Here is a 24,267-nt window from a genome sequence, read left to right as displayed (position 1 = left end):
GTTGTCTGCTATTGCTAACGGAGAGAATAGTACCGGTCTGACAGATAGGCATGGTTTGTGCATCACACCAACAGCCATCTTAGTAACTTTATAGCACATTAGAATTAAAGCTGACATTTTTAATATCTTCTTGTTGCTGTACACTATTTGGAAACTGCACATTAGGAAAGGATGCACATCTATCTCAGTTAATGTGAGTTGGGGACTTCTTAATGTCATTGCTGATTTATTATTATTACTTTAAGGGTAACACTGCTTGGCACTACAGAAAGCAAAAATTAAGACACTTTCTGCTGTGAAAAATGCAGAGTGTAACAGACATAAAATGCTGTGGAGAGAGGGCAAACGATAAGGACCACATATTTTCTAAGAACACAGCTTCTAGGTCAACTCCTATCTTGGTGAATGCTTTTCCATCTGCATGGAGATACTGTCTGCACACTTCAAAACTAAACAAGCTTTCTGTTACAGATGTATCCAAACACGTTATTTAGACTAGACTAAAACATACCACTAACTCTGGATGCTAAAAAAACCCACAGTAACTAATTGTACTTTGTACTTACACAGCTTTTCAAAACGCCAATGTTAACGAGGAAATGGCATCATGCTATTCAATAGATGGAGAAATGGAGGTAAGAGTAGTGATGGCCAAACATCAAGGAAGTGCCTTGAGGGAAACTCAAAAGGTTTTATGAACTCAAGTTAATTGCTTATGAGAGCCCATGGTTCACTGCTAAAATAATCCTGAAGCAATGGCCAAGTTTCTCTTTTAAACAGCAGCAAGAAAGTGTCAAATACAGGAAGAAAGTGTCAAATACAGGAAGAAAGTGTCAAATACAGGAAGAAAGTGTCAAATGAAGCTGTCGTGCCTCAAATCGACTGCTGTTTCAGTACAAAAGATCACATAAGAAATAGGAGGGGGGAAAAAAAAAGCCAAGAAAATTGTCTTTGGAAACAAGAGTTCTGAATAATGTATTGCCTGGTACCTGGAAAAATATGAAAACCTTTTCTTTTTTTTTTTTTTTTCCTGAACATGGCCAAAGAAATAGATTTACAAATGGTAATCCTTTTGAAGAATTGATATAGTATTATATGCCATCTGGTGTTTTCCAAATAATGTCAGATAATGTATGTTAATGGAGATCTCAGAGCTAGAACCAAAGAAAGGGAAACATGCTGGCCACTAAGTGTGCCAAATTGCCCTGCCCCTGTATAGGTACAGACAGGTAATTGTGGCCCTTGGGAACCTGGGGAAGGAAAGCTTCTGCAAGTGGGAGGCCAGCTGGAACAGAAGGACTTATTTTTCTTCTGGGGTCTTTACAACTTCTGCTTCCAACTGCGGTGGATCGATCCTGGCCAGCAGCTGAACACCAACCCAGCTGCTCAGTCATTCCTTCTCTCCTTTCCCCCCTCTCACCAGCGTGATGGGACAGAGCACAGGAAGAGCAAAAGCAAGAAAACTTGTGAGTCAAGAGAGAGTTTAGCAAGTGAAGAGAAAAAAAAAAAAAAAGCCAGTGTTGCAAAGGCAGCAACAACTCATCACCTCCCACAAACAGACCAATGCCCAGCTATTCTCTGAGCATCCACCACCTTGGAAGACACCCTTCTCCCCTTTCATCCTATACCCCTAGTTTCTATCGCAGCTCATGATGCAGCTCATGATTTAGGTCAGCTATCCCCATTGTGTCCCTTCCTAATTTCTTGTCCAGCCTCAGACTATTTACTGAGAGGAGGTGGGAACACAGTGGCAAATAAAAAAGAAGGTTCAGCTGTAATAAAAACATTGGTTTGTTACCAGCACTGCTGGAGCCATGGATCCAGACCACAGCGCCATGTGGGCTGCTATGAATAATGTCAACTCCACCCCAGCCAAACCCAGTTCACCAATGCATAGGGGAAAAAAGAACATGGAAAAACTTTAAGCACACGTAGGCAGAGGGAAAGCTCCTAAAAAGTTTAATGTTTTAAGTGTACACACTGGGTTTAGCACTCTCTGAGGATTTGCTTCCTGCGCCAGCTGCAGCGCTGACACCACAGTGGCACAACTGGAGCCATTAGCTCCTACAGGTGCACAGGTTGATTTATATTTCATCTCTGGAAGGGATTTTTTCCCCAAAAGTACTCCTGGTGAAATGTCTGCTCTCATCATTCTGGAATCATGTATGTTACCACAGGCAGATTAACTCTTTATGGCCAAAATACGAAATGACACAGGACATGACAGAGACTAGACCTCAAAAGCATAACTATTCTCTGACCTAGGACTGCTCCACACATGCAAAACCATGACAGGGGTCATTTAAATAGGCTGGAAAACATTTTAAAGTTGGAGCATTTATGCATAATATAAATGTCTGCCAACTGCCAAAATCTGTCATTTTCTGGGATGCTGAACCTGTCACAGAAATTAAGCAGAACAAACAGCAAACTGATTTAGAAAATATATTTTATTCATAAAATGACTAAACATTGGTGCATATACAAAATATCCCAGAGCTAGATAATTTAGTCCCTGAATACAAAACTCACAATATTTTTGTTCTTCCTTGAATACTGAAAGTTAAAATAATAACTGAAAAATAAGATGATATCCAGACTGGGTGCTGGGAAGCCTCAGCTACTTGGTTTTGGATGTGTAAAACCCAGAGAAGGTGTTCAACACTTTGCAGGGTCACTTCTCATGTTATCATCATTTAATCATCAAATGGGTAAAGAGCATGTTAACTTTCCTTGCTATTGAGGAATTTTCGAAGAACTCTTCTAAGAAGAATATTCCCACCAGAATAGATTCTCCCAAAATACATGTTTTCCTAAAAGGTAGAGTGGCAGGGTGACCCCAGCTGGATGCCAGGTTTCCACCAAAGCTGCTCTCTCACTCCCCTCAGCTGGACAGGGGACAGAAAATCTAACTAAAGGCTTATGGATTGGGATAAGGACAGGGAGATCACTCAGCAATTACCATCACAGGCAAAACAGACTTGACTTGGGGAAATCAGTTTAATTTATTACCAAACAAATCAGAGGAGGATAATGAGAAATAAAACCAAATCTTAAAACACTTTCTCCCACCCCTATCTTCGTCCCAGGCCCAATTTCACTCTCCCAATTTCTCTCCTTCCTCCCCCTGAGCAGCACAGGTGGGACAGGGAATGAGGCTTGTGGTCAGTTCATCACACTTTGTCTCTGCTGCTCCTTTCTCAGAGCGGGACTCCTCACACTCTTCCCTGCTCCAGCCTGGGGTCTCTCCCACGATAGACAGTCCTCCATGAACTTCTCCAATGTGAGTCCTTCCCACAGGCTGCAGTTCTTCATGAATTGCTCCAGTGTGGGTTCCTTCCACGCTTGCAGTCCTTCAGGAACAGACTGATAGAGCCTGGGTCCCCCATGGGGCCACAAGAGCTGCCAGCAAACCTGCTCCAGCCTGGGCTTCCCACAGGGTCGCAGTCTCCTTCAGGCATCCCCCTGCTCCAGATGGGGTCCTCCTTGGGCTGCAGGTGGGCATCTGCTCCACCAAGGACCTCTATGGGCTGCAGGGGGACAGCTGGCCTCACCATGGGCTGCCGGGGAATCTCTGCTCTGGTGCTCAGAGCAGCTCCTGCCCCTCCTTCTGCACTGACCTTGGTGTCTGCAGAGTTGTTTCTCTCACATATTCTCACTTCTGTCTCCGGCTGCAACTGCTGTTGTGCAGCTGATTTTTTCCCCCTCTTAAATATGCTATCCCAGAGGTGATACCACCATCACCGATGGGCTCAGCCTCGGCCAGCAGTGGGTCTGCCTTGGAGCTGCCTGGCTCTATCAGACATAGAGAGAGCTTCTAGCAGCTTCTTCATAGAAGCCACTTCTGCAGCATCCCTGCAACCAAAACCTTGCCATGCAAAACCAATACAGGTAGCATTTTTTTATTTTAAGAGTTTAAATATGGAGGTTGAAAAAGCCACCCTACATAAACAAGCTCTATTTTTTTTTTATACCTTTTGTATACATTTTGAGAACACAAAAATTGTCACACTAGGTCAGATCAACCATTCCAGTGCCTGCCTCTGATTTGTTTAAGGAAAACTGCAGATAAGCTAGGCAGATATGGGACAAGACCCTGGAGGGATGAGGGGTCCAAGAGAGATGGCTGATATGAAGGGATCACCTCCTTCTAGCTCAAGAGCAGTCCATCCCAATAAGCAAGAATTGTGGCAAAAATGCCAGGAGGCATCTTTTCTGTTCCTTAGCCTACGCACTTATACCATACTGTTCCCTTGAACAAGGGAAGGCAAAATTTGCTGTCAACTAAGTGAGCAATCTACTCTGAAACTAAAAGTGCTGACAGCTTCTGTGTTCCACAGAAATGCACCATCACTCCCATGGAAGGCAGCTGAGCATCCACAACTGAGAATGACAATTTAGAGTAGCTGTATTGATTTGCTACAAGTATCTTTCACTCCCAGTCGTTTCTGCAAGGCCAGCCTTCACATACACGGTTTTTATTTGAGTTTGAAGGAATAATTATTCCAAGTAACCGTGAAATCTTAATTTTCAAAAATATTATAATTTTTTTTAAAAACTCCATGAGGTGTAGGAATACAGAAGCTGTCTTCCTTCTCTCCCAAGAGGGAAGGTAAACCTTAATATGGAAACAACATACATGATAAACATAAAAGGTAGACAATAAACAGATTTTATATTTTAAAGTTGGACCTCTAACTTTACCAGAGCAAAGAAAGTAAAGAACTTGCCTTAGTATCCGTAACACTAAGTCTTTTAAAACCTTTTTGTTACCAGTGGTGAATTTTCCTAAGGACACACAGGTCACTACGAAACCCTGCCTGATAAAGGTAGTACTAAGATACATAGATATTTTCTTTTTGGTGATGAAGAGACAATAACAGTCATCCCAGCTGGATCTGATAGGACCGACAGGTAAGTCACTCTTAGAATGATGTCTAAGAATGTACTAGATGCAAAAGTTAACTCTCTCTGTCTTTGGTTTTGAAACACAACCAAATATGAAGAATAACACACCACATCCCCATTTTGTTTTGTATCGCTAGTGGATTTTTTTTCTAGAAGTGAAACCATTGGAAGTTGTCTGTACATTTCTGCTGAAGATGAATTTGAGGATCATTTGTCACACAGGAATCTGAGTTCTTCACATCTTCAAAAAGGCAACCTGTAAAAGGAATCAAAACCAATTAGTTTCTATACTGCAGGTAAAACAAAAATGTTTCATTGTATTAACTGAAAGTACATATTATAATAACCTTTTCACTTTCAAAAAAAACCAAAACACTAACATAATGAGAGAGCAGAGTCTGTATTTGAGAGCAGCATTACTTTCCCACCACTTTTCTACCTAATATATATCTCCTAAAAATTCCCAAGCTTAATCTTTCTGCTCAAGCACTACACTGGCTGCTGAAATACATATCAAAACCTCTTTTTTTCCCAGAATAACAAAGCACAAGATGTTCATATTGTCTAACTTAAAAGGCTATTTGATAGTATTTTGAAACCAGCTTAGATTAAATCTTTGATTCATTCCCTGTTCTACCCAAGTATTAGCTTGTTTGAACAGTGCTGTCACTGTAAGTGAAATCCTCATTCCAAAGTCATAATGAAAAGTCCAAGGCCATAAAGAAAAAATGCCCTACATTTTAAAATGACCAGGAACCAAAATCCTATCCTAGGGGAGAAGACAAATACTTCTATATGATCAGAGGACAGCAAATGATGTACCTCTTATTTTTCGTGCATTAAGCGGACTGTCCGGTCTAACAGCTATTTAGAGGGAAGGTGATCTATCAAATACATGAGATCTATAGGATTTCTGGTGTCCTAGCTCAGTTGTTGGTCACATGCATGCATCAGTTTCCCCTGCATGGTTTTGGTTTTGTTTAACCTTCTTCAGAGCCTGCAGGATAATAACTCAGAAAGTTAAGTTAGCTGACCGGAAACACAATCATGTGTCCAGATTCTCATGTGCCAAGGAGATTCACAGAATCACAGAATGTTAGGGACTGGAAAGGACCTTGAAAGATCATCTAGTCCAATGCCCCTGCCGGAGCAGGAACACCTAGATGAGGTTACACAGGAAGGTGTCCATGTGGGTTTTGAATGTTTCCAGAGTAGGAGACTCCACAACCCCCCTGGGCAGCCTGTTTCAGTGTTCTGTTACCCTCACTGAGAAGTTTCTTCTCAAATTTAAGTGGAACTTCTTGTGTTCCAGTTTGAACCCCTTACCCCTTGTCTTACTGTTGGTTGTCACCGAGAAGAGCCTGGCTCCATCCTCATGACACCCATCCTCTATATATTTGTAAACATTAATGAGGTCAGCCCTCAGTCTCCTCCAAGCTAAAGAGAGATTGCTTCAGATATTCAATTAGGAGCTTTTCTGATGACAAGGATAGAAAAAAAAAAAGATGGACAGATGCCACAAATGAAGGACAAAAAGGAAAAAAGACTACCACGTTACACAGTCTTCTGAAAATATAACCTGTTTCTCCTACCCCATGGCAAATACACAAGTAAAAAACATTTGAGAGATAACAACATAGCACTTCTTTTTGCATTTCTATTTTTCTCTACAAGACCTTTCAACAGTCAGTTAAGTGAAGATGCAAATTATCATCAAATACTACTTTGGATTGTCAGAGCTGACCCTCAAACACCACTCTACTTGTTACTGTGACTAAAGAATGCATGATGTATGATCAACCAGAAGGAATTGAATTATAGCATAAAATATGAATGAACTGAGGTCAAAACAGAGTAAAAACCATATATTTTGGATCCTCTGCCCACAGAATATTTGAGAGTTATATGTCTGTTATAGAGGATGTTTTAACATATCTAAAAGCCTCCTCAGAAAATCATTCATACAAAGGATTCATGTCTAAAATAACAGGAATATGAGGCACGAATGGGATATGACAATAGCAACTCTTTGTTAAGAATCAAAGAAATCAAGTGACTTCACTTCCTGAATGTCTCTTTCGCTACTTCAACACTAACAGCAGTAACCTATTAAAAGGCGGGTTTGTACAGGTAAGGCAACTGAGATCCCCCAAAGCTTCCACATTTCTGAATCATTGTGTTTTTCCTAAATTGAAACGAAAATTCAGAAACAAGAATTTTCATGTGGAAAATAAATTTTCAGAAATGTCCGTAGGCAAAGCTGGCCAGCAAATAGCGGGATGCTCAGGGTGGAAGTTTGCCAGCTTTCCCACTAAAATCTCATCAACTGACATATTCCCACCGAATGTTTTCATTCAGCTCAATCAGCATTTTCCAACAGGAAGTTGCTACATCAAATACATTTCTGCCAGCTCAGCCAAGGGGTGTTGTAAAGGCTGGAGACTACTCATCGTGTAGAGAAATTTATCCACTAGGCCAAAGACTCCCACCCTCAACAGCATAAATTGAAAGGAAAGTCAATATCCCTGTCACCTTTCTCATGATTTAATTGCTCTGATGAATATAGACATGCATAATTAAGAGCAAATGTAAAATCTTACCTATGCATTAAAGTCATAAGCAACACAGGCTAGGGATGAAATCCTGGCACCAATTTAGTCAATTAAGACAAAACTCACATTGACTTTAACAAGGTGAGAAATTTGTCCTTGCTTTGCAATGAAGAAATAGCAAAACCAAGAAAAGAAATAACCATCTCCATAGACAAGATTCAAAATTTTAAAGATTCTTCTACCTGAGATTGCAGGTTCCTTTGATACAATCTTGAGGCTTCATTAGAGTGGATATATTTGTTTAATTTGACTACTTGCCGTATTTTATAATGCATGAAATACACTTTTTCACTCCTTTGATGGGATTATTTGCAACATAATGTTTCTCTAGACTGCCAGGCTCCCCTACTGCCCAATAAAATGGAAAACACCAAAAGGAATAATTTATCACTGTCTCTATTTATGTTTACTACCAATGTGAACAAAAAGAACGCATTAGATCATCCCTACAGTTGACATAGCCAAAAAAAGGGGATAACACAGGGAAATCACAAGCTGTTTAAAGAACACCTGCAAGACATGAAGATGTCTAAGAAAAAAACAAACAAACAACTGAAACTAAACACTTAAAAAGTTCCATCTTATCCAAAGTGCTATACAAAGCATATAAAATATTTCTTTATCATAACTGGTACTGCAGATGCTCTTGGATCTCTAAACAGCAGTAAAGTACACGTTCTACATTATAAATTAATTACTATAGGTTAGAAAGTGGGTACTAGTGGTTCTCTCCCAGTTCTCCAGCTATTAGGATACTTTCTCTGCAGGACAGACAAACACTATCCTCTTCCAAGTCTAGTAGCAGCTCTTTCAGTGAACTCTGCAAATCCAGTATTTCACTGCTATTAGGGCACTTTGAAAGAAAAATAATGTGCTGAACAGCTATCTGATCTACAAACTAAGGTTTATCACCAAATTCAGAATAAAAGTCGGTTCTCTAATCAGTTTATTAAAGGATTTCATTGACCTTATCTCAGCATGTTTTCCCCTTCTTAAAGCACTCAAGATAGCTAACATTAATTCATCATTAAAAACTGATTTCTGTACTCTAGCACCCTTACTTATATGACAGAAGACATAGTTTTTTTTTCATTTTCTCTCAATTATTTCTGAAGATTATAATCTTATTATATCTCAAAGTATCAAGTCTATCTCAGCACTCCACCCCATTAGTTTCCACAGAGCCAGAAGTTGCTAAGACCTCTGGATAATGAACACAAACTACATTTTCAAACATTGTAAGATACATTAATACAGAGGGAGTAGTAGAGTACAACAGGCATACAAATTATATCTCACAAAATCGCTTTTTCTGTAAACAATGAAGCAGCAAGAACTTTCTTAAAAGCTTTCATAGCCAGGGTAAGTTAAGAAATCCAGGTTGTGATGTTCAATTCTAGAACAAGTGCTCTCAGCTTTCCCAGGAAAATGGGAAAACACAAATATCAAACTGTTAAGCTTATTCCAGACTACATGGGAATGAAACTGAGGACTGAGAAAAGCATCCTGACAAACAGTGCAATTATCTGGTCAAACTTTGCAACACATTGCCCAGAGAGGTTATGCAACCTCCGTCCTTCTTTTGCAGATCCCAAATTCAGACGGGGACAGGCCGGGGCACCCGGCTCTGCCTGACCCTGCTTGATCGGTGCTGTTGGATGGGGATATCTCCAGTGGTGACCTCCAGCCTCAGCCAGCCTGTGACTCTTGTGACAATTTTCTATGTACACACACACAGGCGAGTGAAACGGCAGCACTATGCCAGTGGAAATTCTTTACTACAAGCTACAAAACCAGAGGCTGGCAATATTATTTCCTCAGTAAGGAGAACATAGTTAATGGGGTTATAGGTTTTAGTCTTTCTGAAACTTTCTAATAGCATTTTATTTTATATAGTGTTCATCAAGCTGTGCCTCAAAGGACTTTCCTGACTTCTTATGAGAAAAACCTCGTGGAAAACAGCAGGGAAAAGGCATTTCCTACCGAATTAAGCATTCAGTAACAAACACTGAGGACTACCAGGTGAAAGAAAAAAATTATAATTTCAGAAAATATTTGAACAGCTACGGAGACCTAATGAATGAAGGAGATAAAAGAAGGCAGTTCCAGATGGCAGAAGCTGCTGGAAAGAAATCTCTTCTAGCCAAGCAGTAACGCTGGGTGAGCAGGCAGAGCGGATGACTGCTGTAAGAAAAGCAGAAGCGTGACTAGAGGCAGCTAAACAATATATTTTAAAGAAATGCAATCTGCAAATCCAGTACATACAATCTGTCTTGTGAAGCTGACAACAGATAGAGGAAATGCAGCAATAGGAGAAAATTATTTTCTCAGCTAAGCAAAGGAAAGCAGTTCAATCTTTCTATCAACTGCAAGAACCAGAAAAGAAGCAAGATCCTTATTTCAACAAAACAGGAAAATAACCTGGATGCCAAAGGATGCATTCCCATGCTCTAATACCAATTTTTAAACGGTTTTTATGTTTGGATTCTCTTTAAAGGGGACCAAGCGAACCATGCATAAATAAAGATCTCTGTGTATGTCTCTCAAAGCTGAGGACACAGAATTTCTAATACCTATGTCTCTCCCAAGAGCTAAACAAAAGTAGGTAGAAAATACACTATAGAATTTCTCTTCAGTATTAGAGAGAGTATTGTACTTCTGTTTACTCCTGCATAATTATAAAGGAAAACAGTGGGTTGAAAGTAGTTACATATGCTTTGGTGTGAGCAGAAGAAAATGAATCTGCAAATACTTCCTGCAATATAACAGCTCTGGTTTTGCTTTTCCATTGCACACCAAAGAATAAAACTCCACCAATAGACTCAAAACTGAAGCTTATACATATAAAAGAGATTTTACTGTTGTCATCTTTGAACATCAGACCAATTTTTAAATGCAACCACACACAGTTCATAATGCTACACTATGTTTTAGAAGAACTCAACTTAAACTGCTGTCTTAAATCATATGTACTGCAAGCAGGCAATCTGTACATAAACAGATATCAATGCTTTAATCCTGCACATGTGCTGTGTGAAACCAGGCGTGATTGAATGAGTGAAGAGGAAATGTTGATTATATGGCAATGAGGCTGCAGCCTGCAATCAATGTCAGATGCCGTACGTATTTCCACTCAAGGCTGACAGGTAATCAAGCAATGCCATGCCATCCATGTCCATGGGAAGAGAATAACCTTCCCAAGAAGATGTGGACAGCTGTGGGCAGAGCTCTGCTCCCAGATCAGCTGTGCTGGTGGAAGATGTTAACTACACTGGGTCAATGGTTTTCCTCTGCCACAAGTTACTGTTCCTCCCTCCCCACAAAATGCCAGTTCAAGCTTTCTACCTAGTGTCTGGTGAAATCAGACTGCAATGCTAAACACTGGTCTGTGCTAACTGGATGGATTTAACCTAGAAACTAGAAAAGGAGGGCTTGCACAAACAATGCTGCTGGTCGATAACTAAGCTCTGGTAGAAATGAGTGAAAAGCTGAGAATAGTGTTCCCTTTACATGTACAGCTGGATTTGGAAGATAATGTATGTGCAAAGCCTCAGACCAAATTCTAATTCACACAGATTTGTACTGCCATGAAAGCTATGGGTAGTGCTAAGTGTTATGGTTTAAGCCTTAATAATTACAGCTAATACAACTGCTTGGATGGTTGTAATTATAGTGCAATCAAGATATCTTGTACATAGAATACACCTCTACTTTGAAAAAAGAATCAGAGGAAGTGATACAACCACATTTTTGTGAGCACAACTGAGCCTACACATTTAAAAAAACCCTCTGTATTTAATAATGCACAGGTACAATTGCAGCGACAATGTGCATAAACACATAGAGAAGGCCATAATCCTACCCAATACATTTCTCAATGCTGTAAAATAAACACAGATTAAGGAGTGGGATGATTGTAAAGCATCTGCACCGTGTCCAGGTCCCAGCTCTAAACATATCTGGTTTTTGATAATCTCTGCTCTAAGTTTCGTGTTCCCACCAGTGCTGGTGAGAGATGGAGGAGCCAAAGGACTTCTGCCTTCTCTGAGGTGCAACGCTCCTCTTCCCATTCCTGCACCACCAGCAGAAGCAGAGATGTCTTATAGCTGTTACCATTACTCTGTGGATTAGCAACTATCAGCAATGGCTGATTCTAAATAACCACACTAAAACTTAAGAGTTCCCCTGCCTACTCATACTGCACAGTTTACATATTCGCTGTCACCTAACGGTCAGAGACCAAGTCCCACAATGCACAAATAACCTGTTCCAGAAATACGTTTTGGCACCAGTGTGAATGAACGGACACAAAGCAGATGGCATTAGATGCGCAGAGACGTGAGAGAACATTAACTGCTATATTTACACTCGCCCCCACTGAATCCACAGACCCATAAAAAAGCAGCTGCCTTTTCCAGACAATGTTACCAGGTTGTTGCATATTACCCCTACATCTCTGAGGCTGCTCCTGGGAAGTGTAAAGGCATTTTTAGAGGAAACTGGAGAGGAAGTCAGCATATTCACTACTGGAAGAATAAGAGGAGGCGGAGGTGTCCCCACCTTGACAGTGTAGGATTTACTTGCCTTAAGAAGACCTCCTAGTAGCCTGCAAATGCCCTGGTGGTACTCCAGCTGCAAAGCTGCCCTTGGTTACATAGATGTTTAATTCTCTTTTTTCCGCACTGCAGGCCCTCAGGATGATAGCTGAACGTTTCATCACTGTGTGCCTGTTTTCCCTATGCCACAGAGGCAATAGTAAGTAGTCTTAGCTGCTCTAATATCCCCTCCACAGTCAATCAATGGCAGCCACTCATCAGAACATGTCAAAAATAATTGTTTCAGGTTCTCTCAGACAGGAAAAGTTTCCCAAAATGCTCTAAGTGGCATGCAGTGAGAAGTCTGGTTTTGAGTATGTATCAGAACACAAAAAAGTGGTTTATATAATTACCCCTCCCTTGCATATTTGGACAAAGCAAACCAAGGAACCACCAACCTCTGCCCATAACAGCAGAACTTCACACCACTAGGCTCATAAGACTTTTCACTATGGAAAACAAACAATTTAAAACAAAAATAGCACTAGAGAACACAAGTCCATTGAAAAGGTCACTAAAACAATACTATGATACTACACGGATTGATTGAACACATACAGTTGAACAAGCCCAGTTTCAAATATTTAATCAGATAAGAAGCTAAATCTAGGGTCAGTTTAGAAGCCTTCATGACTATCACTATCATGCTTGAATTCCAATGGAGACGTAAAATCAAATATATCCAGAATACTCTCACAGCCAAACATGGCAGTGCTGCACAGGACTATGTGGTGACAGCAATAATGAAGTCAACAGAAACACACGTTGTGGAACTATCTAATCCTGACAAGCTAAAACCCTGAAAATTGGGTTGAAGAATATGGGTATGTGGAACAGCATCTTCACAATCTGACAGTCCACTGACTCCTATGGGGCTCAGATTTGGATGTGGAGGAAAGGACATTTTGTGAAGGACCCTTACCTCATGCATTCCACAGGAGGTCAAGTTCACTCTGTCGCATATGTATCTGCAAGGAACTTCCCATCTCAAACAGAAGTTGTTTCAAGCAGCTCTAAGGTCTTACAGGAAACATATTTTTGGTCAGTGCTATACTGCCACAGAAGCAGAGGAACACAGGTGGCAGCAAAAGCTGGGGGGAATTTGACTTCGGTAGCCAAATTGCCCAGAACTTCAAGGAAAAGGTTGGGGAAAGGCAAGTCCTCAACTGTACAATGTGAAAGGTGCTGTAGATCTGTGGGCTTTCCAGGCTTCATTGCAGGAAGAAACTTATTAGAGGAATATCACTCTGATAGATCACTTCCTTCTTCTGTCCAAGCTGGGGAACATATAAAATAAAACCAAAACAACCAAGCAGAGAGTGGTTTCAATTACTAGTGGAATTAATTGTAACCAAATATGATTTTTCAATCTGGTAATGCTCCTTCAGGATTTAAGAAATAAATCCATCTATAAATCAGCATGCATTCTTTCAACTAATCCTTCCTGAAATTATTAATTTCTTATAAGAATGAAGCTGGATTTGAAATATGACAGAGATAAATGAGAAAAAGCAAGAGATTCCTCTGAAGTCCCAGGCTGTGCACATGCACTGCAAGCTATCTCTCTGCTAACCTAACAGTTGCATGCTGAAGCTTGCCCAAGCTTTAGAGGAAAAACTATATGCAGCTGCAAAACCAGTAGAAAATAAACCTCTGTGTGTTTTTATTTCATAGGAAGACAACCAATTTATCTTATTCTTATTCTTATTTCTTATTTCTTATTTCTTATCAAGTAGTTCTTTGTGTGAAAAAAAGTAAAAGGTTTCCTGGTTTCCTGGGTTCTTGTTTTTCAAGTTAAGTTGAGAATGCTATTAATCTTTTGTTTCTTTACATCTAGACACAAGAAGCCCCAAAACTTCATGGCTTTATTTTGTCTTCTGCCTAGCCTTCCTCATTAGCCTATACCACTTTTATTTCCACTGCAGATGTTAACTTCTTCTGGTAGCCATCATTAAGGCAGAAACTGTAAAAGCAGTATTATTTACCTAATTAATTACTGATCCAAAGCAAGCCTGGCTACAAAACACGCTGATTTTAGGATTTTCTTAGTCAATACCAGATGATGTTTGATTTTCACTGTAGTAATTCCAATGCCAAACTTCACGCTAATCAGGCAATTTGTGCAGCACATATTTTTCTGCATTGAGAGTGGCTTTAAGCTGCTGTAGAAAAGACATTTGTTTAAGCACATACATATTGTGGGAGTTGGGAGACACATGTTAACCTAAAACAAACAAGGCACTGCAAGCTGCTGTGTCAACCTGTAGCACGGTACCTACATCCTAAAGCTAGAGGCACATGAAGAAATTAATTCTCGGCACACCAAACTGGAACATACAATGCAGCTTCTAAAAACTTTTTAGCCTCGCTGGAAGGTGTTGCACAAGGCTAAAATAGAGAAGGTCATGTTTGCTGTTCTTCCAAAGACCTGCACTCCATTTCCCATTTCAACAGCAGAATTTGCTCTGGGTCGATTTCCTCAAAGTCATGTCAGTCTAAGGCTCTGCTGTGTTTTTGGAGTTCTCGTACTATGACATTTCTTTGCACTCTTGGGAATCTGTTTCAGCCAACCAACATCACCAATACCCACAAATGGCTGTATCTTCCCCAGAAAGGGAAAGGGTGACACGCTGATTCCACTGTAGTGTCTGGCAACTGCACCTCTTACAGTAGTTCAACAATGAGGAAAAGAACAAAAAAAGCCCTGATCAAGGCACTATGCATAGTCTGATGTCTTTCAAAAGAAAGGTCTAGATAGAGAGACATACAGATTTATTTTGTTGACCACGAAGCAAGTGAGTTGTATCTAATACCAGAGGGAATAAACAGGGCCAAATAAGTGGCAACATAATCTTTCTTCAATAGTATCATCAAATCACCTCTCTCAAAAGTGACCTGATAAGGTACGTCGCATGTCATGTCAGGGGTGAGATTGGAGATCAGTCAGCACACTATGCACTTATTTCTCTGATGAGATTCTGGCTTACCCAGATGTGTGATGCTCTGGTAATTTGCATGGCTGTTGCTCTCAATTAGATGCTCTTCGGTGGTATTCTCTGCAACATAATTTATCAAATGTCCTGTTTCAGCAAAATACCCTGTTACTGCATTCCAATCCTATTACGACTTGAGAGGGAAACACTAACAAATGTTAAAGAGAAGCTCTGGTTTTAGGTCTTTACTACACAAGAACATACTTAGCTGGATTCTAAACTGGCAAATGTCTCCTTCCTTCTGCTCCTCCTGTCCCTTTGGCCATGAAGTATTGCAGCAAACTCTACAACATGAAGGTGACTTTCAAGTGCTGCATCATCCGAACCAGAAACATTAATAATATAGTCTTCTACTATCAGTTTATTTTTCCAGCTCAAATGATGCCTTCAGCATAAACTAACATTTTCTCTATTATTCCCTAATATTGAACTATTTAACACATTAACTCAAACCTTCTTTCTCCTATTTTTAACCACTACCCCAACATCATTCTCCTCATGCCAGTCAATCCTTCTCCCCTAAACCCACACAATACATCTTCAGTCAGGAGCCTGTGCTACGGCTCATAGGCTACAGTAGGAGACGCAGTCTTGCTCATGCTGTTTTTCCCTAGGAAAAGCAAGATTACTACAAAAATAATTATTTGTTTCCCAGCTCCAGCAGCAGGTAAAGTCTGCAAGCCAGAATCCATGTCAGGGCCTGGCTGGAGATGCCTGTTTCTTGCTTGTGCTTTTTGTCTTTTTTTCTTCCCTCCCTCCCCTGGCCTTAATAGGGGAAAAAATAGCAGGCTAAGATCATTTCAGGTTTAGAAGCAACAAGGCGGAAAGCTAAAGAGAACAAGGAACTTAACTGGGAACATAAGGAGAAAGGAGGAGAAAGCAGCATCTCTTGCTAAAAACTGAAATGTAGAAAAGCATTCGCACTAAATAAAACAGATACGTAATTGGTTTGGTGATTTATCAAGGCAGTCATACAAGTGCCAACTGAAAAAAAAGATCTGGGTTTCCCTCATGCTCTCTACAACTCTTAGTGTAAGGGCAATACAGTTATCTGCAGGATTCAGCACTAGCAAGACACCAGAGCCATCAGATATTAATGTTGTAGGTCAAAGCATTTTCAAATTTTAAATTAATGAAAATCAATCATTCTCTCTTTGTCCAAATTTAGCTACTTGATAAGAGTCTGTGTGAGGCAACTCACAAGACAACCTTCTCTTCTCTTACACCAAGATGCTACAGAAAACCCAGAAGACAGGTAAAGCTGACATGAAAAACTACCGAGCAACACCAAAGGTCACCTGCTCTGTCTTCAAACTGACCTGTCAGGAAGAGCTGTATTAAAAACTATTGTGGCAAAGTGCTTTAAAAACAAAGAGACAATGAAGAAACAAGCCAAACATTTTTGGTTAATACTTAACCTGCTGATGGCCCGATGGGAGAAGTTACAGTTTATTTTTGCTTTCATCTCCAAACTGCATTTCACTTACATCCAAAAAGAAAATCTGCCAAAACCTGAAAGCTAAGAAGTGGTCTACTATTCTCATTTCCTTCAATGTTTGGAGTCAGCGATGCCACAGAAACCAGTACAAAGATATGAACTGGGTTTGCAAGAGTCTCCCTTAGCAAACGCTACCCGAACACAGCACGCCGCGATGTCATGTTGGAACTAGGAGGATACCTTGTCAAGCACGCAATGTTGCCACAATGTCAGACACTGCCACCTCCCATGTGCACGTCCGCTTCTGAATATACCAAACCCAAAATCTACCTGAAGTACCATTTGAAATACCAAGATGATGTGGGGAGGGGGCAGAGGGAACACGACACAGAATGGATGCATTAGAGAACAACAGGAAAAAATATCTTTTAATAAGTAGTATTTGATTATGTGCTCACATTTACGTGCAATTAATATGGTCCAAACAGTCGACTAAAAAGAACAAAGTAGAGGAGATTAAAGGAGAATTTGGCACCATTAAGTAACATTGTGAAACTAGATAGTTTGAACAGGTGTCTTCATTGGGTTATCTTTTGAAAACTTTATGGAAAAAAGCAAGTTTGAAAAATTAGCTGCTTAAATTCTCTCTCTGCTTCCTGGCAGTTAAAAGGGGAATGAAAATAAATACCTCCCTGCATGAGGCATGAGGATTAGTTTGTTTGTGTATGTAAATGGGTATTTAAGTATTAACTACTATTTTATTTTTAACACCTTATTGGGACTACTGCATTCCTACCCAAGTTCAGCTTTTGGCAAGAGATTAGGATTGAGTTAAAATAGGAACAGGTGTTTGGAAGATGATATGGCTGTAATAAAAGCACTAACCGAGAAGATGAAGGGAAAAATAATTTAAATGTGGCATCCACTCGTATCCTGTGAAACAGAGTGAGACACCCAAAAGAAAATCACAACAACTAAGGGATATTTAGGAAAATGTCTTTGCCTACTCTGATTCATTCCCCAGGGGACACAGTCTGAGCAGGGTTGTCCTTTGGTCCTAGGTCATCCTGTTCTTGTGCAGCCTCATGATGCCTGTTAAAAGGCCAGGCATTCAATAAACAACAGTTTCACTGCATAATGGTGGTTGGGCAATAAACCATTTTCAAAGCCTCAAAAGGATGCAGGAGTTTAAGGCCACTAGCAGTGAGATTTGAGCTCCTAAATTATATCAGGTATTTTTACAGTGTGGATTTCTGGCCTCTAAGATCCCTACAGCCATTACTAGGTCAAACTGATTTTTATTTCTAAGGATTGAGCACATTCTTTTACCAGCTGCACTCAGAAGAAAAGTTGAATCCATCCATTTCAGGGCTCAAACTCATGAAAACAGATGTTTTCTTAGTACAAAGAAGAGTAACTGACCTTGAAACTTCATAAGAAAACACAATTTTCACCATTTTTAGACCATCTTTCCCTCAACAATAAGATAATTGAAGATAAAAGCTTTCAAGTGCCTTTTCTGAAAGCAGATTGTGCAAGTTAAACCTGTTTGCATGAAGATGTACTATTAATTCCATACAATAGTAACAGTAAATAGCAAAAACAAACAAAGCAACGATTTTTAAAAGCAAAGGTTTACGGAGGGAAAGGTGTTGCAAGATGCATGGTGTTTATTATTACTTTGGTTATTGCCATACTCCATGACGGTTTCTTATAAGAGTAGGACATAATGCACAAAATAAATACAATTTAACTACGGAGATACAAGCAAGACTCTCCATGTGCAGCAAAGTCCTCAGCTGGGGGACCTCCCAGCACTATTGACTCTGAAAAGTAAAAAGTTAGACTGAGAATATAATATGAAACTAAAATGGTTGTCTAGACTATACTGAAGTCCCTTATGTCTTTCACTATGAAAAAGCTTTTCTGCAGTCTGTGGAACAACTGGCTGAAGAATGCAGTAATGTAATTTATGTATGCTAGATGTTTATTTTGCTGCTATGAAATGATTTTTGCATTTTTAGAAAGTTTAATACAACTATCTTTGACCTCAGTACATTTAAGGTACATCTTTTTTAAGTATTTATTTTCAGTAGTCACCCATGAGAGAATTAGTCTATTAAGTTAGCAAGACAGTAAGGAAGGTTTTAAAATGACAGATGACAGCGAATTATCTCTTTGAAAACAATACTGAAGAAAATTATTTTGACCTAAGACAAATTCACACGTCCTTTGGATTCTAATGACTTAATCAACAAGAACATGGTTATTCAGAAGCTGAACTTAGCCCTGTACCATTGATTCTGCACATACATTTGAACAGCTCTGAGCAGCTTCATTTAACTCAGTTGTCCAGGAGGAGGCAATTATTCATGTGGTGAAGTTCTTATGGGGCTCAAATCTAGACTCACAAAAGGCTTATGGATCCCTGCGCCTGACAGGCATCAGATAACTCTAAATACCTGCTCTCTATTGGGATAGAATTGGAAAATTTTGATGAATACATCAGTTAATGATCATTTCTGAAGCCACTGTGAGAAAACAAATTTGACTTCGAAAAGGAAGGGTTGTAGGAGGAACCAAAGAGATTTCAAGATGGAGCTTGACTAATTGATGGTACTTGACATGCTATCTGCAATAGCAAGGGACTAAATTTAATGAGACACAAGAGTTTCATGTGGTCCTACCTACAAACCACACCAATTACTGCACATATATGGGGTAAAAACTGATCACAAAAGCTAGGAAAACATCTGACAGCATAGAAACCAGAGCTAAACCCTTTCTGAAAGAGTCTTTTCAACAGATTCCCATTCCAGCCTGTCAACAGATCAGCAACAGTGGGAAATGCAAGTTAAGGGTCTGCAATCAGAGCTCAGACAGACCCCATTCTCTCTGGCACTGGGACAGTAACCTCCACTGCAGGGGCAGGACAATGACATGTCACATACCCTAGCATCACCAGAAGATTCTGAGTCTCAGAACCCTGATGTCTTTCCTCCCAATAAACCACCACTACTAAAAATAGGGAAAAAGATGTATAGGCCTTTAATAATTCAAAATCAAACCCCTGATTCCAAGCACAGCCTATTTTTTTCCTCGCCAAAAGAAATGTCACAGATTATACAAATACCCTAGTAGCCTTCACAAATGTATTTCCCCAGAGATGTATGCATTTATTTGGTGGCAGTTTAAGCAATAAGTAAATGCTCTTGCAAATTCCCCCCGTGCTGTGTTGGCTCAGCTGGTTGCACAGCTGCACAGTCACTGGGTAACACAGAAGGAGCAGAGGGAAGAGACAAGGTGACAAGAGCAAGAGGCCAGGGGAGGTGGCAGAACTACCTTAAATCAGATCAAATAGGTTGCTGCTGAATATAAAGCCACTGCCCTCGATACCACAGCAATTGGAGTTAATGTACAGGCCATTAAAATACTATAAATAAAGCTACAGGCAATGCCATGTGAATAAACACCGAATGGACATAGTATCAAAATGTCTGGCAATACACCCTGAAAGTAGCGTATTCTGTCAACAGCTTTTCATGTAATTCAGCGTTCTCCAAAGAACTCAAATAAGCAATATAGAAGGCAGCTTTCTCTACAACATCATCCTCTGTTATATGTGGAAGTTCATGTCCGATTTCTCACGGAAAATACAGGTAAATGATCTCATTTGTCTTCCTTGGCCTCCAAGTGATGCTGCCTAGAAAATCTAGACCTTTCCTCTCTCCAAAGATCTCCATTATTAATTCTAAACTGTGGAAGAGTCTACATCCTTCAAAATGTGAAATGTAAAAAAAAAGAAAAGCAAACAGAAAAAGCTCAGGCATTTACATTCATTTAATCAAAACCACAAAACCCATCTACCAAGAGAACCCTTAGAGGGCTGGATTTATGAAGTTGAGAGCAGGTTCATCTATGCAACTGTGCACCCTGTCTTCTTCCATCACTCTTATTTATCTACTTCATTTTAAATAAGAACCTAACAGCCCTGAAACTGAGGGCTGCATGTCCATCATCTACCACAGCAGACATTTACACTGTGATGGAAACAAAGGCCTCAACAAGAAAGAAATTACTGTAAGAAATAGGCATCTCGCTTCACAGACAATTCATGCAGTTCACAAACAAACTGCTCCTCCAGTATGCACCTTCTGCAGCCTCTCCTGTCCACTTCTGCCTTGCTTTGATTTAAATTTGAAAATAATCTCCTTGGATCATGCATTGCGCTTTTAATTTTTCAGCCAAGTGCTATGCACAGCTTTTGTCTGTAATAGTAACAGATTGCCCAAGGACACACACAATGAGTCATGGAAAGAGTCAGGATTTCCTGGCTCTTAATCCGATGCTCAGACAAGGCCTCCTCTCATGTTTCCAATTTTCGGGGGCCAGCAGGTGGGGGGGAGAGAAAGGAAGGACAAAAAGATGAAGAGAGACTTTTTTAGATAAGTAAAATAGACAACCAGAAAAAAATCTGCACATCCTATTTTCCTTCTCAGTTTCAGAAAACTGATATAACAGTAATCACAGTATTTGCTGAAGAGCTTAAATCTGTTTTGTTTTTTTTTTTTTAAATGTATAGAACAGAGGAAAATATTAACAGGCAGCAAAAAGACACCAAAAATTGACATTTCTTAAATCAGCAATAAAATAACCAGTTTGGTCAACAGGCCTGGAAACAGAAAAGAAAGGAATTTACATGCTCAGGGCAAGAGGATTTGAGAGCTTGCTCCCAAATAGGAGGGTGGGTAACAGCATTAGTGTATGCCCACCCCAGAACTGTGAAAAAATCTGGGGGTTGTGAACGCGCAAGTAGGTGACGTGAATCAACTCTCGCTTGAACACACTTCAAAACCATTCTGTGTGTTACTTGGGAAGCTGGTTCCCTCAAGACCACCTATAATTAGCAAGATATGAGGAACATTCAAGAGACAAATATAGATCATGCAGAGGTGATGTATCAGCAGTCTGAAAATAATTAATATCCATCCTAATAATGCCATCTACTCCAAAAGACTGTGCAACACTTTGCAAGACCTGTAGTGTCACAAAGGAACAGGAAATTAATTTTTCACCTCCCCAGAAGTAGGCCACCCATCATATTCTGAAAAGGGATCCAAGCAAAAAAACAAATGAATTTTGAGACAACTTGTACTCATTTATCACTGCAAAGCACAGCTCACATGTGGGCTTTGGCAGAACTCTGGCTAACTAGCTGAAATGAGACCCATTAGAAAATGAAATAGATGTTAAAACACTGGTGCCAGCAAAATACATTAACTGCAGTTCCACATATAAGCACACATGTATGGGATATTTAGGAACTGCATGTGTCAGTGCAGATTATTTAGAGACTACTACAGGTAAATAAAATTCTATGTATTTTGTTACTATCTGTGTAACAGCACCAGCAAAAAGTCCTGCATATTCATGACAAATATTTGCACTCCCAACCTAACCCTGACTGAAGAGACCTAGAGCAACATCTAACAGGTATAGTCAGCCCTACACTGTGGAAATGGAGATGGCTTCTTGGAGTCCCTACTCTGATTAAATGATTTACTGCAATGAGAGCCATCACCAAGAACAGCAAACTATTGTAGCAGAGAATGAGAACTAGGCAAGCCAGGAGGTGGCTCTTTCCAGACTCTTAATGAAACATAAGCAGTAAGTAGCACAACATTAGCTTGTATGTCGACAGGGGCACTGCTGACAAAGAACATGGAAAGACTGGGGTACTCAATGTCCTCTTTGCCTCAGTCTTTACTGGTGTGACTAGCCTGCAGGAGTCCCAGGGCCCTGAGAGCAGTGGGCAAGTCTGGAATGAGAAGACTTAGCCTTGGTGAAGGAGGACCAGGTTACGTTACACTTAAAACAGACATATATCTGTAGCACGAAAAGTGTTGCTAGCAACTTGAGGGTGGTGATCCTTCACCTCTGCTCAGCACTGGTAAGGTCACATCTGGAGTGCTGGGCCGAGGTCTGGGCTACCCAGTATAAGAAAGATATGGATTTACTGAGGTGAGGTAAGGACTTACAAAAGGCCACAAAGATGACTAAAGGATTGGAGCATCTTTCCTGTGAGGACAGGCTGAGAGCTAGGACCGTTCCCCCTGGAGAAAAGTCCAGGCAGATCATATAATTTTGTATAAATATCTGAAGGGAAGGAGTGAAGATGAGAGAGCCAGGCTCTTCCCAGTGGCGTCCACTAGCAGGACAAGAGGCAACGAGCACAAATTAAAGAGCATGAAATTCCTTCTGAACACAAGAAAATACTTTTTTACTGTGAGGATGGTAGAACACTGGCACAGGTTGCCCAGGGAGGTTGCGGAGTCTCCATTCTCGGAGGTATTTAAAACCCAATGGGAAATGGTCCCAAGCAACCTAGTCTAGCTGACTGCTTTAGCAGAGAGTTCGATTAGAGGACATCAAGAGGTCACTTACAACCTCAATGGCTCTGTGACTCTGGAAATATATATATGTTGCACACATTTTTGAAGTGAACAATCTCATTTTTTTTTTAAAAGAAACCACCAAACTGGACTTTTTCCACTCTGGTCTTTTTTTGAGGGGTTTAGGTGCAGCCCAAATTTCACTTTCCCTCCTCAGTTTGCTCTCTAAGCTTCCTTTTATATACCAACTTCTTTCATTCACTTGAAAGATACTTTAGTCAAATACTGAACAAAAAAATACTTCTGAATTAAACATTATCTTGCGGTTTTGGTTGACTTGCTTTGTCTTCTCCTTCCCACCCTCTTTTCTTTCCATTGCAATATAGTATGAATCTATCCTTCAGCTCATAGTTCCATGCAATCCATATTATTCTTTTCATACTTCTCTTTGTCCTCTCCTTTTCTCTGGCTGTTTTTCAGCTATTGAATACTTTCTAGTTTCAGATGAAAATAACAATTAGGTTTTCTTATTATGAGACCTTTTCTTGCACTGATAAAAATCTTATTCAAAACAAAGCTAGCACGATTTCTTTAACAATGAGATTTTCATGTTCATTTTTAATCTTCTTTTTAGAAAACATTAATGACCTTCAAGGATAATCAATTTTCCAGCTTCTTTCTTTTCATTCTTTTTCCTATTTTTTAAATCCAATTTTACCATCAAGGGCAAGTATATATGAAGAAATTATATGCTGGAGCCATAGCTCCCTTGAGGTATCACTCTGGATTATTGAAGTATAATTATTATAGCACATTGGTCTGCTCTAAGACTTCCAAAGTACTGTTCAAAACTCATTCCTAGAACAAAGCCACTAAAAAAAAGATGCCGTTAAAATGTAATTATCTGCAGTATATAAAAAAAATAATAGCACTTCACAAAATTCAATGAATGAAAAATAGCATAAATTAGTAGAAATGTAGACAGATGATAATCAACAACATAGTTAGAAATGTGCAAGATTCAGAGTTGAGGATCATAGCATGACCATAAGGTCTGAATGAAATAACCTGAAGTAACTCAAAATTTTGACAGATTTATAAGACAAACACCAAGAACTAGCAAAGACTGAAACACGGAACTTAACATTTCTGCATGAAAACCTTTAATTCAATTGAACTGAGTTAGTGAATAAAAGAAAACTGAAAAAAATGTTTGTGTCAGACTTTAAAAATAACCTTTCTCCTGGACTTCTCACACTGAAACCCTTACTGCTTGACAGACAATTTAAACAATATTTTTTATTCACTTTGAACATTTGCCACATTTCA

General features: G+C 39.8%; 1 protein-coding gene across 4 annotated transcripts in view; it reads right to left on the bottom strand.

Annotated features, from left to right (window-relative positions):
* Positions 1–2,432: 2,432 nt before the first annotated feature.
* The window catches only part of UBE3D (ubiquitin protein ligase E3D), an 83,090-nt gene continuing 61,255 nt past the window's right edge, over positions 2,433–24,267 (bottom strand). For 3 of the 4 annotated variants that reach the window (XM_082049661.1, XM_082049657.1, XM_082049658.1), the window contains one exon: positions 2,433–5,164. In XM_082049661.1, coding sequence (XP_081905787.1) covers positions 5,152–5,164 — 13 coding nt within the window. In that variant the 3' untranslated portion in view covers positions 2,433–5,151. Of the gene's footprint in view, positions 5,165–7,776; positions 7,866–24,267 lie in introns of those variants that run through there. The other variant, XM_082049659.1, reaches the window with a different exon arrangement.

Source organism: Streptopelia decaocto (assembly GCF_964273445.1).
Source record: "Streptopelia decaocto genome assembly, chromosome: 3".
Classification (NCBI taxonomy): Eukaryota; Metazoa; Chordata; class Aves; order Columbiformes; family Columbidae; genus Streptopelia; species Streptopelia decaocto.
This window is presented reverse-complemented; position numbering and strand designations above follow the sequence as displayed.